Source organism: Melospiza georgiana, chromosome Z, assembly GCF_028018845.1.
Source record: "Melospiza georgiana isolate bMelGeo1 chromosome Z, bMelGeo1.pri, whole genome shotgun sequence".
In the NCBI taxonomy this organism is placed as follows: domain Eukaryota; kingdom Metazoa; phylum Chordata; class Aves; order Passeriformes; family Passerellidae; genus Melospiza; species Melospiza georgiana.
In genome coordinates, this window is record NC_080465.1 from 73629679 (window position 1) to 73647761 (window position 18083).

Below are 18083 nucleotides of genomic sequence, written 5' to 3' on the forward strand. Positions count from 1 at the left end.
GGAACAAAAGTCAAATACAATTTGTTCCTGCAATACTCAGCTACAACTTTGTTTTGAAAATATTTCAGATCTACCCACATGCTTCTTTTCAGCTAGCTTGTTGGAAATACCTTTCTGGTAAGTAAAAGAATCCCACATAGCCTCTTTGGAAAGCTTATCTGCATATTTTATAAGATCAAATATGTAGCAAAGAATCTTGTTGGGCATGTGGAAAATGCACATGGGAACAGGAACTCTCAGATCACCATTGAGGATCTGCATTTCTGGACTGAAAATAATTTTAGACCATAGGAAACTACAAAGCTCACAGTTTTCAAGTAAATTTTATCAGTCAGATCCTTTCACATCAATACCTTAAGGAAACTGGGGGGAAAAAAAGAAATATATTCCAGCTTGGTATTCTCTAAAAATTCAAACCAGCAGTGGTTCTTTAGAAGGTCTTTAAAACACCTCTATCTTTTAGATACAGATAAAAATTCACATACACACTGACTCCTAGGAAAGTGAGCGATGAAAAACTACCTGTATTGTCAACACCACTCCAAGAAATCACACAACTCCAAAAATATGTCACCAGCATTAGCTTCCCCTGACTGGGGGTCCAACATCACTGTTCAACTCAGCTCTTCCAAAAAGAAAAAGCCTCAGCTCATCTTCTCAATTAGATCTTCAGCAATTTTACCACAGATTCACATGGGAAAGGGAATAACTTGCTTATATATAAGACATTTAATGAACTAGGAATAGAGCACTAGGAATGACACATCATACTGCAGGAAATGCATTTTGTTGGCACATTTGCTTCTATTCTTGAAACCTCAGTAACAGTAACAACATTAGATGTTACCATTAAACTTCACCCTTTACTATTAAAGATCATACATCAAGAAGGGCAAAACTTAACCTCAGTCACCCAAGATAATAAGTGAATTTAGGTTCAGACTTTAGAAAACAAGAACATTCACACCAAGAGAGGTAAGGCAAAAAAAAATCAGTTATAATACAAATAGAACTCTGCACTTCTAACTGTGATAGTGCCTCTTCCTTCCTCACCAAAGGCAGAAGTAGCAGCTTAGCCCGTTCTACAGAAACACTCAGCAAGCTGACCAAAACCTTCTGCTTTCACCTTGCACAACTAGTTCTAGCTCACAGCCAATGATCCCGGTAAGTTAGTGCAGCAATGCTCAATATTTCAACAAGCTAAAAACACTTGTGAAAAAACACTACTAATTTATGGTAAAAAAAATCAGAGCAAACAAACTATCTTTCATACAGCTGAAAGTATGAAAGAGAAAACACACCATTCAACAGTGTTAAATGGTAACAGGAACAGAAGGAAAGAAAAATCCAACAACTAATCTGTTACAGACTTCCTTCTTGAATACATTGTTTTGGCAGATGTAATAGAACTGGAGCTAATCCAGAAGCGAAAATAAATCTGCACCAAGGAAGAAGCTCCCAATAGGATAACTCTGCTAGAATGTGTTTCACTGGCTTGAGAGGAACACCCAGGGCACCAGAACAAGCAACTATCCACTATTCTAGCCTTCAGAGAGTAAGGGGAAAGTACAGCCAAGAGCAAATGACCCGAAGTTGAGCATATCTGTTAAGGTGACTCCCTAAACTGCCAGATCTGGTGTAACACATACCCTCACGGGTTTTTCCTGGTTCACAGCCGAATCCCAGGGTCAACAACACACGTAACACCTTCCTACCAGAAGATTTCCAGAGCCCTTGATTTGCCCTCCTCTGCCAGCTCGGTACCTTCACGGTCTGCAGTGGAAGAACAACAGGGCAAGGAGAGCTGCCCGTCAGAGAGCACTCACCTGGCGGCCACATGGTCCCGATAGTCCAGATCATAACTGTGGAGGGAGTCGGCACAGGAATCCCGCAGGACGCCCTGCTGCTGCAGGCGGGCCGGGCCCGTGAACTGGTGCACGGAGGCGTTGGGCTGCACCGTGCTGTGGTACCGAGGCGGGAGGCTGCTGCTCGTCTCACTGCGGTAATCGCTGTCCCGGTCATCCACGGCACTGTCAGCATCTTCAAAGGCTAAGAGACAAAAGCAGTTTAAGGGCACAGCTCTGTCAAGTTGCCTTGCTGGGACAGTGGAGCCCGTTTAGTTTTGGAAGAATGACCAAAAAAAACCACTATTTCTGCTGTGGCTGTATCTCCATCTGGGAGCTGGCTATAACCTTCAGTTCTCTCAAGTGTGCACCAAGGAACTGCAGTGATTAGATCCTCACCCTCCCTTCCCCCCTTCCCATTACAGTTTATTTTTCTTTAATCATTACTAATAGGTAGATTAAGACATCTGTATTTAAAACAAAACACCTTCACCCCCCCAACAAAAAAATAATCAAACAAACCCCAGCACCCAAAATTTCAGGTACTTTGCAGCTGCCAAAATGAACCTTTAGATATTCAAAAAGAGAAAAAAACCACAAACTCAAAAACTTTGCGGAAAGGAGCTCTTTCTGAAAACTTTTCAACCTTTAAACTGTAATACTTCTGTCCTTTCTACTCAACACTCCTACCCAGAACTTTGTGCTTCTGGATTTTTTTAATGCTTTTTTTTTTTCTTTTTTTTTTTGAAGTATTAGTTTAAGTTAAGAGAAATTAATGGAATGTACTCAGTATGAAAATCAGAAGAACTGGGAGAGCAGTTCTGCCTATAAACAATTACACTACCTGTTATAGGGGGAAATTGCTACATTTAACACATAAAGGTAAATTTGCTTAAGCACAGTACTTAACACTAACTATAACCTTCACAAATGAAAAAACTCCTTTCCAGTGAGTCCCTCTCCCTGCAGCAACATTTCTGCTTGGTAATCCTTCAGGAAAGGAGAATGCCAAGTTATAGTGAGGTAAGGTATGAAAAATATATGGCTGTGTGTGGCTGTGCAGGATGCAAGGTTATCTTTGCAAGCTTAAAGTGAAATACACACACCATAAGGCAGTGGAGTGCACCATTAACATGCTTGTAACAAAAGAAAATAATCAGTCATTATTCATTCTCTCTGCCACCAAGTCTGTCTAAAAGGGACAATCAAATTAAAGCCCTCTCTGGTAGGTTATCCAGTGGTGTGTGTCCTACATAGTCATTCATCATGAGGCTGAACAATGAAGTGAGAGTGCTCCTTACACGCCAGATCCTTAAAGAATCCTGCATTTAAGTGCTGAAATTCCAAGTAGATGGAATGCAGCATCAGGGAACCCCCTTTTCTTCCATGGGTGCTTCCCATACCCTTAACTCAATTTCCATTTTGTTTTAATCTGAGGTAAAATTTGTTCTTGGTGATTTTTTCAGTTCTTTCACAACATAGTAAGATTATCACTCTAAAGTGGATGGAAGAGGAGAAAAGAATAACAGCAGTAAACATCTGCAAAATATGGGCCACTTGAAAAGGCCCTGCTCTACACTCTGAAGTGGAAACAATTCAATTTGATTGTCCACACCGAAAATGGAGTTAAGCCTCCTGCCTTTTAGTAGTTTAAATGCTGCAGGGCTCTTGTCAGTCTCTAGTCAATTGAATAGAAAGGAGTATCAATCATATGCTGCTGTATTCAGCTTTATGAAAAGCACAGTGTCCATCAATTTTATCCCAGCTCAGTGCTTAGGAAAAATATTCAATATTTACTACACAGAAATGCTTTCATATGCCAAACTCCACTGAGGAGCACCAAACTTCCAGCCTGTGGAGCAAAGGCTGATCTATTTGTCAATCACAAGGCTTATATTGACCTCACAAGAATAACAAGCTATTATTCAGCTGAGCAATGCCATTGTTACTGCTCAACATTGAGCCATTGCCATCTAATGAATAATAATTACTTCTACTGGACAGAAAACACACCGCTCCAAAGATTCTCTTAATGCCTCACTTTACTGCTCTACTAATTTCTTTGTCCCATCAGATGTAACTGTCATTTAAGGTAAAGCCTAAGTAACTCTGGTATGATGGAAAGTTCTTCAGCTGTGGCTCTATAATTATCACAGGACTTGTAGAGGCTGAAGGCAGCCTCAGTGAGATACAGGTTTAAGATCTGGTAAAAGTCACCAGACCAACAGCTTTAGGAATAAACAATTTAGCTAGCCTCAAATGTGTAACAAAAAATACAAACCAGTAGTAAAATTATGGGTGAAAAAAGCTGAATCCAGTGACTCACTAATACTGGGAGCGCAAAGATTTACACAGTTATGTTTATTAGGAAGCAGAACACTGCTTCTATGGGTCAGCAACTCTGACCAGCTGACAGGCTCAGAGAATTCCAAATGAATCAGACTGTTGCAGAAGCACTATCTGGATTTGTTCACCAGTCATCACATCTCACCTCTGCACTATCAAAGGAAGATTTCTGACATAAACCCCAGTATCTCTAAGCAACATCCCAAAACAGCTGATTAGCATAAATGTTAATCAAACATTTCGAGCATATACGTTTATAAAAGCTAACACCACAACTTCTCAGACTTCTTACTGGTTTATAGCAGCAGGAAGCCTCTTTGAGGTCACGACACAAAATGCCTCCCTGAGGCATGTTTAAAGGATGAGGCAGGAACATGTTTTTTCTCTGATGTATGCCCCATGAATCTAACAGCATCCACAGATGTTAATATCAGACAGAAATCCTCAACTCATGAATAAGAGTGAACTCAAAAAACTCTTAGTCATGCGGAACTGCAACATCCCTATGAGCACTCTCACTTTATTTAACAGAAGTGTTCTCAAACAAAGACATTGCTCAGCCGGATAAAAAGCATTAAAACCTGGCCCATATGTGGCTTACAGCACACATTACCTTGGCAAGAAAGTGTTTTCTGAAATGCCAGCATATAATGATGATCCCATTCATTAACATACTTGACACTTAAATTTTAATTAAGAGACTGACAAGAACTTGCAGAAGTGGCTTTGGGGATGCAACACCCCTTCAAATGGAGGCATTACAGCCCATGTTTCAGCAAAACATGCTTCATAACACACATAGTGTAATAAATTCAAGAAGTTTTCTTCAAACAGGTGATAAAACAAGTCTTCTATAAGCAAAGTTGGAGCTTAGCCTCAGTCTCAGAAGATCAGTAAAACTGGTAACAAAACATAACAATAAACGTAAAAACCCAGTAATTTTTTTACCCCAGATTGAGAAATTTCACATATACCAAAGAGCTGTCAAGGGATGAAAATTGTTTCTTTGTCACTGGACCTACTGAGTAGAGAGCTGTGGGTAAGGCTGCAGGGCAGGAAAGAAGCATGCTGTTCATGTTTCATCACCGAATATTCATGCATATAGGGAGCATAAGAAGAAAACCCATTGGGGCAGTCACATCACACAGTAGGACTTCACAGAATGGGGAAAATCAAGGAAGGAGATACCTTCTGTGACTGTTATTCCTCCCCCTAACTCCCACCCCCAGAAGTTATAACATGACTGCTGCAGGGTAGAACACATACAGATTTTAATATCTTGACCTCAAAAACACTTTGACAGTCCTGCTATGCCAGCTCAACTAGGCTGCTTTAGCCTCTGGCAGCTTTCTTTACATCAAACTTCAGGACAGCAAGGAAAACTAGCAGCAAAATTATTAGAGATGGCTGGATGAATGCACTTGAAGAAGTGGTTTTGCCTGGTTTAAGGTCCCAAGGCACAGCAGGAGCTCCTCTCAAAACGTATTCAGTTGAAATTGCCTCCTGCTTTTCCTAGCACACTGCGTCATCAGCCCCTGGGAGCTGACGTCCAGTCCCCCAAACTTAGTTATCCTCTACAAACTTGAGCAAAATCTTGGACAAAAGCAAAACTCTCATCAGTTCTCCAAAACAAGCACTGAGCTTTTCACAGCTTTTGTCTGTGTTAATAATGGTAGAAGAAAATAAATTGTACTAACTGAAGGAATAACTTCCAGGTCAGCTAAAGTCTCTGCCCACTATATACCATGGGCCTTGCAATTAATTCACCTTCCCCTCCTGTCATCCATTTAAACTTCTTCTCATCATAGCTGCCAATAGCTTCTTTCCTTAAGTCTCAGATCCCACTGCACCATCATCTACTGAACCACTGGTCACTTCTGACAAATACACTTTCTAAAATCTTATAACCAAAATGCATACTAGCTGAAAGAGGACTACCGAAGTAAGAAGGAAGGAAAAAAAATTCAAAAGCACACAAGGCTGATTTTGAGGCTCTTCTGTATCTTTTTCATGCTAAAACTGCCTAGATTTTGAGAAACTATTTAAATGGAACTTTGCAGGTCATGAGTTCATTGTATTGTCCTCACAGCTTAAAAATACATTTGAAATCTGCATATTTTTAAGACAGTATGTTTGCAATACTAAGTCTCCAGTTTAAGAGCTTTCATAATCCTGTTTTTCTCACTTGAAAATACTCTGCTGCTGAAACATCCATCAGCCAAGAACAGAACTGACAGGCTGAAATGCAAAGACTCCCTTGAACATCCACCCTACTTCTTCAAGCCTTTCCCTTTCCTAAAATGAAACTAGGTCAGCAGTACAAGATGCCTCTTTCCTAAAGCATCCTCTGCCCAACTAACAAGAGTCTGTGCTACAGCACTCCTCTTGCATAAAGCTCTCACCAGGAAGAGGTCTTCCAGCTACCAATATGCTGTTTCTGCTGCTTCCTTCTCAGCTGCTTTTTAAACATTACAATTAGAAGCATGTTTTTCATTTTTATTGTTTTTCATATATATCAAGCTAATGGAGCTCACTTGGAAACACCAATAACACTGCCCCAAGGCAGACTGTAAGGATGCTAAAATGACTTCAAAGAGGACAGCACCGCAAGGAAGAAGGGGAGGGAGGAATGGAGGGACCCTCATGAATACAAGTACCTTTTAAAGCAAAACAACCACACACTGACTCTCCAGATAAACAGGAGAAATACATGTACACAGCCTTCCTAGATTTCCCATTGACTAATGCCTAAACATCCCATTTCCCTTACATTAGTGTCAAAAAGTTGATTAGTTACCTCTCAGTTATCCTACCACACCTCCAAGAATAAACAATTGAGAGATCCAGCACTGACAGCACAAGCGAGTTGGTCAACACTGACAATGCACAAAGAACTTACATTTGATGAAAGACAGGAGAACAAGGAGGACAACAAATGTTGTAGGAGAAGAAATGGGGAAGTCACTAGTGGAAGACTTCTAGAATGCAGAACAGGTCCACATATGAAATGCACTGTAACATCAGCTGGACATTAGGCTCAGAAGCAGTAAGAGCATCCTCTACAAATTCCATTATGTCAAAAATGGAAGAGCATGAAGCAAAATCTCTGCCCTGCTGGAGGCAGCCACAGTGATCTTTCTTTGCATGCTTCCCTAAACACTCACATTCTTGTCTTACACACAGGGAACAAACACCTTTGCTTTAAGACTGTTAAATCAACCCTTGCATGTTCTAAAGACTATGGAAGCCACACACTGTATCTTGAGCTTTTGCTCAACCTTGCCTGTTAGCATCTGTAGCACCTTCAGCAAGTGAAGGTACATTTTCTAGAACAAAGAACAAAAATTTCGCAGCATAACCAGAATTTAACACAGCAATCTCCAGGTGTGGCATCAGCTCTACAGATCACAGCTGAAGTATCTGAGTTTTTCCTCAGCACTAGTGAAAGCAAAGCCCTGAAACTTTTGCCATGATATACTTGTCCCACTGAGGCTGAACACAACACAATACCTACAACCTCACTGGTGTGCAACAGTCCTTTCTTCTTTCAGATTTACTCCTATTTTAGTATTTGGAATATATTTCCACCTTATCTCATTTTAGTAAGACAATGACTACAGATTTCCTTGTGGTTTTCTATTACTTCAAACACTGATTTGGGCTCACATAGGTATGAAGACCAACATAAAAGACACACACAAGTAAAAAACTAGAATCACCTTTATAGGACAAGAATAAGAGTCAATTATGCCATCGTGTCCTCAAATTCCAGCAGAAGGCACAAGCAACTCATATAAAACATGACCAAAACAAAGCTAAAAAATGAAAAAATGAACGGCCATCCATCCACACAAATATGAAGACTAAGCAAAAGTAAAATAAAATACAACGGAACAGACTTTCTATATGCATGAATATTTCCACTTTTCCTTGTACTGGAGCATGCTGCATCACTATACGATTAGAAAGCTTGCAAGAAATCAAACTGTTACGTACTCAGCTGCTCTCCCCATCCGAAATAACTCCAGTTGCCTGCATGTAACACAAATGGCAGAAAAGAATAGGAATGGAAAAAGAAAGCTTAGAAAAAACAAACCACAAGCATACTTTTCATGTATTTAAAATGCCTTACAGATTGTGAGCTTGAAAATTTAAGGGATCTTTTTCTTTATAAATACAACATTAAGTTTATGTCGGGGCTTGCACCTCATGTCCAGTTTGTTTATAAGACATTCTGAAAACTGAGATCATTATAAACTCTTGGAATTGATAAGCAATCATGCATTTATTAACACAAGTAGATAAAATACTTATCAGTCAACCTAGCAAGAGCAGTTAAACATTGTTATTCCCTAGCATACTCAAATGTCTCAGAAACCAGAGCCCAGCTTAGAGCAGTATCTGATTCCAGGCTAAACTCTGGAAATCAAATCGCAAAAGTCACTTCACATTTCCATTTCTGCCCCCTTTCCAGACCAAAGTTAACCCAGTGATGAGTATCACTTCAACAATAACAGCATGAAAAACTGTGAGCATGTAAACAATGTGAAGTGAAGAGTAGGCAGATAAGCAGATATACACACTGGTAAAAGCTTAAGGGCTCTCATGACATTCTAAGGCAAACACCCATGAAGTTAATCCTGCAAGAGTAAGCAAACCTTTCCATGTTAAAATTGAAGATGAAAACAAATTCATGCTAAAGCTGCACAGCAAGTTCGTAAGACATTGAAGTTTTTACTTATCAACACCCATGTTGTCGCCCCAAGGTCATATTCAGTACCATGGATTCAACAAACCAGTACATACAGCCCTCAAATCACTTCAGAACCGTACACACAACTTGCAACTCCAAGAAATGTTTCAGAGCCAGCACTTCTAGAAGACAGTGTAAAAAACACTTTAAAAAGTTACATTTACAGGAGCGTTGATGCATGAAGTGCAGCTGACAGTAAACAAATTCTTCACATGCAGACAGAAAACGAGCAAGAGCTTTCTGTCCTGGCTAACATCTCTAGCTACCAGCCAGGCATAGAGATGCATCAGAGCTACAATCAGATTACTCCTTTCTTTTCAGAAACAGAAGGTCTACAAAGCAACAGAGCCCCTCAGATGCACATCAGTACTTCCAGGTCCCTGGATTAGGCTCTGACAAACACACGTGTGGTGCTTTGCACAGGCAAGGGCATTGCTCAGGTTCAAGTGGCACTTTTATATCTGGGAGAATTTCAAAGGTAGGTCACTATCTTCTAGTTCCTATAGCAGTAGTCAGAAAAAAAAAAAGGCAAAAAAAAAGCAATAAATGTATGTTTGCTTTGGTCATTAAAAGAGGCAGCCCCAACTAAGTGGAACAAATTGAATGACAGTTTTTATGGTGCTGATTTAGAAAGAGCCACTGATAAAATGCTGAACACATGCAGTTACCATAGAGTACAGAAGGTCTATTTCTCTGCTGTGTACAGAAATTCTTGTTTATTGGATTTAACAACAGAAGAGAACTGAAGTCCATCAAGTCAAGCAGCAACAATCTATAGCCTGAGATAAGACAAACGCCACTCAGCAGCAGGAGTGACACTGCAGCTGAGCTGGGTGTGCTGGTGAGATGAAGATGTATCCAAATGCATCAGAAACCTGCCAGGATCCACCTAACATTGTTTGCATGATCCTGACCATAGAGCCATCACCTCAGGCTTGTTTTTCACAACAAAAACCTAAATACCAGGTTTGACAGAAGTCTGACTGTTATTTCAGGGGGGAAGGAGAAGAAAAAGAGGAATGCAAAACCAAGCTGGCAGAAAAAACAGAAGTAAAAGAAATGGCAAAGAAATGAAAAGGGGAGACAACCAGGAGAAAGGGTATGGAAACCAAAGGCAGGGACAGAACAGACAGTAGAGAGGGACATATGAAAAGGGACTGAGGAAAGAAGGAGATGTTGACAGAGCCCTGCACTGAGCTTTGATTTGCTGTAACCAAGAGTTCCCATTAAAAATAATTTCCTATTAAGGCAGAAGTTGAACAACAGCTTACATGTATCCCATTCCTGAAAATCTCAAGACACTAACACATGTAACAGCAACGCCAGCACATCCTTCCATCAAAATGTCTGTATCTCAGGTGAACAGTAAGAGGCAAAGGAAGGAAAATTCAAGTATTAGCAGCTTGTATTACTATCAAAGATCCAGAAAAATTCTGTAGTGACACAGCATTATTGCAGTCAGGCTACATTGTAGTGAAATGCACATCATTATTCACAAATGAATGCACATGTAAAACCCCAGAGCAACTGGGGAAGAAACACCAGACGATAACTATAAATTTCCAAAGCTGGTATGCAGATCAGAAAAACCACAGAGGAAATGGAGCTTATCTGTCCTCCAGGTTTCACAAAGATAAAAATCCCAGACTGCCAGCCTCTGCACAAACCACCGTACTCAATCTGCATGGAGAAATGAGTGATCTCTGAAACCCGCTGAGAATGCTCCTAACCACTAGGACAGAAAAAGGCCTGATGGTTGGCACAACACTACTCATCGTTTGAAACTGCAACAAGGAGAAAGCCACCAAGTGCTAAGACAACCCTCATGGATACAAGGTCTGTCCTTGGAGGAGAAGCATTACCACTGCCCACAGGCAAAAAAGTCCTCAAGCTGACAGTGATGACCTTGAGCCAGCTACTTACCTGTCCACCTCAGTGCTACCAAGTTCCGTATGAACAGCATGGAAATCCCACAGACTTTCCATGCCCAAGGCAAATAGCAGCCAACGCCAAGCAGGGCAAGGCAAGGAGAGGAGCAGCTGCCTTTAGACAGCAGCTCCTTACCCTGCACATTTTCTCACACTGAGAAGTTGGGTTTGGCTGACCAGGCAATGCTACAGCTATAGACTGGGGAAAGCAATGCTGCAGGAGCAAAGAGAAAGAGATGCAAAAACAGAGTAAGGGATTTTCAGTCAGAAGCTCAAAACTCCGCTTTTGTTTGTTTTTACTAACACCCACTTCACTTTAGTGTCTAACATTTTGGAAAAAAAATGAATTTATTAAAGATTCAACACATATGCTGCTTCATTTAAGATTCAGGAGCTAACAGTATACATCTCAGTCCTTCAGCATAATCGTAGAAGACCTGGGTTGACAGTCTTGATATTTTGAAGGTTAATGAAAACAGAATTTCTTTTTAGCCTTTTCAAGTTGTTTTTCTGCTTCATAAAAGAAATATGCATAACCATGATTTGTTAAGAAAACGTCCCTTCCAGATCACCCTTGGAACAAATTTAAACCTGTGCAAACTCAAACTAAAAACACCAAGAAGTCCAGACAGATAGAAAATAGGAAGCTGCAATTCCAAAACCATACAACAACATACAGCAACAATGGAATACATGATACAGACAAGTCAGACTAGTCACTCCATGTGTTAATAAATACCAACAGTGTGTGTCTCAGTTATCACATTATTTTGTATCTGTAAATTTCAGCACTCAAAAAATGAGGTTTCATATAAACCTCCAATTAAGGACTAAGCAATGCAAGCAGCCGGGTGTCTTGGAAGCTAAAACATTTTTGTCATTAACACATTTTATAAAGCACATCTAAGTTCCCACTGTTAGCTGAATATAACATATGCTTGTTCTGTGCCTCAGTTATGCAACCATTCAAGGAGGAACTCCTCCTCCCCACTTCACACTGTCAAGCCTGGATCAGCAGGGACACTGTAAAAAAGCAGAATATTCCAAGTTTTTTAATGCCATCTAATTTGACTGCCTGTGTGCCACTTTGTTTCATTTCTGTTCACAAGCCTCTGAGATTGGTTGGGACCTGCTATCTCTGTCAGAACATAATCATTTGCTGCTGACCACTGCTTATAGTCATGCTGGTGAATTATTCAATCCCCCTGTTGTATCCCGTGTTTGGCACAAACAGAAATTATCTAAGTAAGTTTATAAAAGCAAACTAAACTCCCAATAGTATATTTGCTTCTGATAAAGTATCATTTGCAGAATGATCTGGTCAGTTCTTTAACTGTGCTTAAAAAAATCTCCTATTCCCATGGCTAATACCCTCAACATAGTGTGAACAGATCTCAGATTCTATAAAAATCTACATTCTTCCAGTGTTCAATGTACTTCCCAAAACTAAACAGGTGGTATTTTAGTGGAATAAGCTTCTAAAATAGAAAACATACATTGAATAGATTTTTAGAAGGAAGTCAAATTTTCAGTAAGCACAATGCCAAAGAAGGTTTTATAACAAATACCACCATTTCCAGCTCAGTTTTGGAACACTCTAGATGAGGGCTAAGGCCTCTGCATAAAAAGAGATAAGAAAACACAAGAGGCAAGTGAGCTAGAAGGATCTGACAAGGACAGAAACAAGGACAGGTACTGGAGTGTGACACTGGAATGCTCTCCTTGCTTCCCAGTTCACCACATTCAGCTTATGCTGAAATTTTTGAGTATTTTATTTCACTAAACAAAATGGCCCTTCTACCCACTTTTATGTTGGCTAAACAAAATCAGATTGAGATCTGAGAATTTAAGCAGAGCTTGGATCTACATAAAATCATCCAGTGTACCACTAAGTTATTACAACCTTGTGCATCTCATCAGTAACCATAGAAAAAAGGCACTAATTTTATCTTCAATGAAAAGTTGTAACATTTCTACCACTGCACTGATGCCTAACACAGCTGCTTTGTCTTACAAATTTCCAGGCTACCAAGTCACACACTATCTGGCTAAGAGATTTAAACACTGTTACAGACAAGATTTATATACCCCTTCCTGAGATACAATTTTGGACTATAGTTGATCTCCTAACATGACATACATGCATAATAGCAAAGAGGAATTTAATCTACAGCAGCAGAGATAAAAGATTTGGTGCCTTTTCTTCTTATGACTTTTAATCTCAGACTTTAAGTACAAGCTGCACCTGCTGGAGGACACATATTTATGGCCTGTGCATAAAGTTCAGGAATCATTTTTCTACCAGTTTAAAATCTTTAACTTTCAAACAGTTTATATTTCACTGTAATAACAAAATTCAAATTGATTTGCTCCTATTGCTATGATATTAAATGACGACTAATAAAGTTTAAAGTCCTAAAAACCTGTATTAGAAAAAAAATAAGCTTTCATGAAGAGCACTAGACAAATTATGAAAGCTAGAGTGTTTAAATGAATATTTGCTTTGTCTGATCACTGCTTGTAGAGACACTTGTCAGTATAGGCAGTGTTCAACATTTCAATAAGAACTTTACATTCAGGCTTTATTTAAAACTAAAAACTATTTCCTTGTCACCACCTTTCAAAGTGCAGCCCATACTCCAGGAAAACAACAACTAAAAACCATATTTACATGATCAGCAGCAAAATCAAAGCCCTAGAGTTCTCTAGAGTTCAGCAGTACAGCAAACTTTGTTACTGTATCATCTCCTAATATAACCAGTATTTTTATTTTTAAATTCCATATGCTGAGTACTCTTCCTTAGGCATATCCAGTCCTGAAGTAGCAGCTTCATCCTGAAATTGCAGGCAGACATTTTAGAATAAAACCTTGAATCTGTGTTCCTTTCAGCAGACCTATCATGCCTTCAGTCAGCCCAGAGAGTGAGTGCCACAAAGCCGCAGGAAAACAAGTATCCCAGAGGGGATTTATCCTAAACAAAGAGAAACGGGAGCTGCCAGTCACCCAGAAGCAGAGAGGCCAAGGATCTAACTTTCCCAGCTCAGCAGTAAACTATCACAAAAAGCTCATACAATGGTTCCCCTTGTATGGGCTAAAACAGTTTTTCCCAGGCCTAGCTTAAATCAATAAATAAATAAATAAAGCCATTCATGGGTGCTGTTTTGAATTACACTTACACTGAACAGTCTTTTGAGTTGTAACTACACTGCAGCCAGAAGTTCTACTCCCACTAGAGCACAGCTATACAATGATTGCAACACGATCTTCAGGGTCACCTTGAGAAGGGTAAAATAACCATTATTATGATTACTTTACCCTTCCCAAAGTGGTGTGGACTAGAGATGCTGCAGGTGGCTGCTGACCTCTGTTGTTTAAGTGCAGAATCAGGCTCGTAACCACAAAAAAACAGCAACAATCTTGATGTATAGCACACACCTTTACAACAAAGAGGGCAGTGTCACCTCCCAGCATTCTCAATGCTGCCTGACCCTCCACTGTCACGGATCATGCACCTCTGTGAACAATTAGGAGTGGCATGTTCTGGTCTGTTTAAGTGTTTTGACGCTGTCTGGCTTTGAGAAACTGGTAGAGCAGATCACTTTTTTATAAATATACCGTTACCAAAGAAGAAAAGAAGCAAATTCTCTGCCATTTGCTGCAACAGGGTCATTCACCCCACAGCAGGGCTGGACATCCCCAGACCAGTAACACATTAATGGCAGCAGAAAATGCTGCATCCACAGCAGAGCACAAATATAAAATCAGTGTTTGGGGCTTGCTGGGGAGGAAGGGGCAGGGAAGGCAATCATCTGGCTGTTAGGCAGACAAAACTCCTCAATAGTGCCATGGGAAGCATCATCATCTCAGCATTGGAACAGTCTCTTCAGGGGAATGAATAAGCCTTCCCAATGTATCAGTGGAATTTGAGCTCCCAAAAAGAAAACCAGTGAGCATCAGGAATGAAACATCTCAGAGTCAGCCTTTGTGGTACCTTTCAAATAGCAGTGCATGCAAAGGAATTAGAAGAATTTTGCAAACCCAGATTTCTTCAAATATCAGTGCAAAGAAGGGTCACCACAACAAACTGATCTGGCATCAAACAGCACCCATTCCTAAAATGTGTAAAAAACATTTTGCCAGATTTTAAGTAGATAAAAAGCTGCTTATGTATCTAAAACAACTGCAGCATTTTTTTTCCTGCATGCATGTGCACACACACATGTGTTCCAAAGAGCATTAAGAGATGTAATCTTGTATTTTTTCTCTTTCAACTTATGGCAGACCAAGCACAAGCTGGCTTTGATTCTTTCTACTGGTAAAAGAGCATATGAGAAGCTATTGCTTCTTTTGTTGCCAGTACCAACCTACTGTGGGTACCTATCCAGAGCCAAGGAAAATTGTTACCTTCTTCTGATAAAAAAGAAGCACAACAAAACCTACAATAAAACACACACACATACACACACAAAAAAAAGAAAAAAAATAAACCACCATGCACACACACAAAAACGCAAAACCCCAGAAATAAAGAAAATCCAAAACAAAACAAACAAATGTATAAAGAAAAAAAAAATCCAAACCAACCAATCAACTAACAAAAAACAACTAAAAATAAAAAAACCCAAAACAAAAACAATAACAAAACAACCCCCCCACACCAAAAAAAAAAAAAAAAAAAAACAACAACAACAAACCAACCCCACCAAAACAAAACCCAAAAATATAAACCACAACAAAACATCAAGACCCACCACAACTCTGGTAACCAGGGATTTCACAGAGCAAAGGATTAAAGGAAATGGAACAAAAACACTGAAGCAGAAAAGGGAAAATAATTGACACTTAAATTATCTTTCCTGAGAATCATAGTGAACAAACTTTGTCTCTTCCAGATTTGTAAACTCCCTGACAAATGGTGTAGGGTAGTATTTACAGCAGCTGATATTAACCAAGTCCGCCAAATTGATTCTGCAGAGATGCAGAGTATCTTTCTCATCCCAGTTTGCACTGAAACTGATCCAAGTCAGAGCTACATTTAAAATACTCACAGGGTGACTCACTTATGGATTATAATGGACTTCTACGTGTCCAGAAATTATCTTGAGCATGCAAGGAAAACATTTCTGTAACTCCTCACAAAAAATAACTTAGAGCTTATTGACTCAATGCCAAAGTAATCAAATAATATGTTTGCAATCTGCATAATTTAAAGTGAATTTCCAGACAACAAAACCTTGCTTTCTTTTCAATTTACATTTAATTTCAGGCTGTGGGTAAAAGCCAATATGGAGATGCTGCAGTTTTCTAACACTGACACACCAGAACTTTAATAATTATGACTACATTTAATAGAAAGGCAAACAAAACTGGATGCATGGACACTCCAGTGCTTTGCTTATTGCTTGGGATCACTGAATGTTAAATCAATTGGAAGCATGTGATTGTTCTGGGGCAGGAGGAATACACAGGGATGCACAGCAGTTGGGAGTTAAAAATGAAATGGTTAACTTTATAACTTTAACTTTCCTTCATTATACCAAATGGTATAATGAAGGAAAGAGGCAAAAGTGCCAAAATCAGCAGGGCCTAGAAAAGACTGTATATGCAACAGAACCACCTGCCTCATTTAAGAATAGGTAGGAAGCTCAAATCCCACAATACCTCAGAAATTATGGGTCAGAGTCTTCTAAGAACAAAACAGCATTTAAGACTGTGAAAAGGAGCCTGAAAGCTCAACAATCTCTTGAAACATTAGAGCTCCCAGTGTGGGCTGAGATTTCCCATGGCATCAAGCCAAGGCAGCAGCCCATACATGCCCAGGGACAAAAACCCACCCTCAGATCACAGGCTGGCTTTCAGATGGGGCCACTTCTCTCACATCCTGTTCCATCCTTCTCCCCCCTCTGCTCAGGGGAGGTAACAGAACAAGCTGCATCCCTGCAGGAAGTGGGAAACCACCACAGGAAAATCTGGTTTGGAAAAGGGAAAAGATGTGTGCAAAGTACAGATGCAGAAGAGAGCAGAAGCATAATCTAATTTTAACAAGCAAGGACATGTATCTTCCTAATTAATGAACCTGAACCTGCCTGCTGGCGTAGTATTTTCTCTAGCTGGAACAAGGACATCAAAATGGTCTTCTGAGAGTGGCCAGAGCGGCTAAGCAGGACACCAGTGGCATGTGCAGTTATGCACAATTATTTTTTAAGTGCAAGCTATGCGAAATCTTTTGCAGAACTCTTGTTCTATAGTGCCTCTGGTTTTAAGATAATTTTGTGGTTTTTGAAGGATTGGGAAAACATTCTTGTGGAGTAAAACCGACTCACACTGAGCATGTTTTTTTCTTTCTTCTAAATAAATGCTTAGTTTGCTGTCCTGTTCCAAACAGTAACCATATCTCATCTGGCACATCGAGAAGATGAAAATGAAAAATGATGCAGTGGAAAATTGGATGAGCCTTAAGTGTTCTTAAGGATGTTTTTATTTTATCTAAAAATATACCTACCAATTACTTACCCACATGGTAAGTAAGAACATTCCATATTGAACACATTTTAGAGTGGTAAAGGACACCCCCCCTGCTCCTGTGTAAAAAGGGTTGAGCTCCTGTGTCACATGCAAAGGTCAGGTCAGCTTTCAATAGAGATGCAATCTGTGCATGTTCTGTGTTAAACTCTTGAGTCTCAAAGGACTGTGCTGTATTGAGGCAAGCTGATAACTCTTATGCACATGTTGATGCAGGCAGAGTTCATTTTTCAAAAGTACCTCTATATTAAATGTCTATTTTGTATATTTTCCATGTAAATAGATATTCATAGGCATCAGATACTCGCAGGCAGTAAACAAGCCAAAGTACATGCAGTGCCATCAGCTTTATTGAAAATTCTTAAATACATGAACAACAGACTGCTATGAAATGTTTAACATCCATTCTAATGAGTGTTTTAATCCCATGAATGATTATATTAAATCCTATGTGACATTAATTGTTCAAACCACAGGGCCTTCAACTGAATATTGCAAAAGGTCACTTTCCAGCAAGATGCAGGCTGTTAACAGGCAGCACAACAAGGGTGGCCATCGTGCTGCTTCTCATTGTGTCTGTCTGCAAGAGCCCAGCTGGCTCTCCAGGGGCGAAACCAGCTACAGAGGGCTGTAAAAGCACCCTGATGTGGGAACAGGTACAGCTATTTTCCCCACACAGAAGCATTATC

General features: G+C 39.8%; 1 protein-coding gene across 1 annotated transcript in view; it reads right to left on the reverse strand.

The window, feature by feature from the left end:
* The window catches only part of UNC13B (unc-13 homolog B), a 206775-nt gene that overhangs the window by 141492 nt on the left and 47200 nt on the right, over positions 1–18083 (reverse strand). The window contains exon 8 of the mRNA XM_058044077.1: positions 1827–2049. Coding sequence (XP_057900060.1) covers positions 1827–2049 — 223 coding nt within the window. The remainder of the gene's footprint in view (positions 1–1826; positions 2050–18083) is intronic.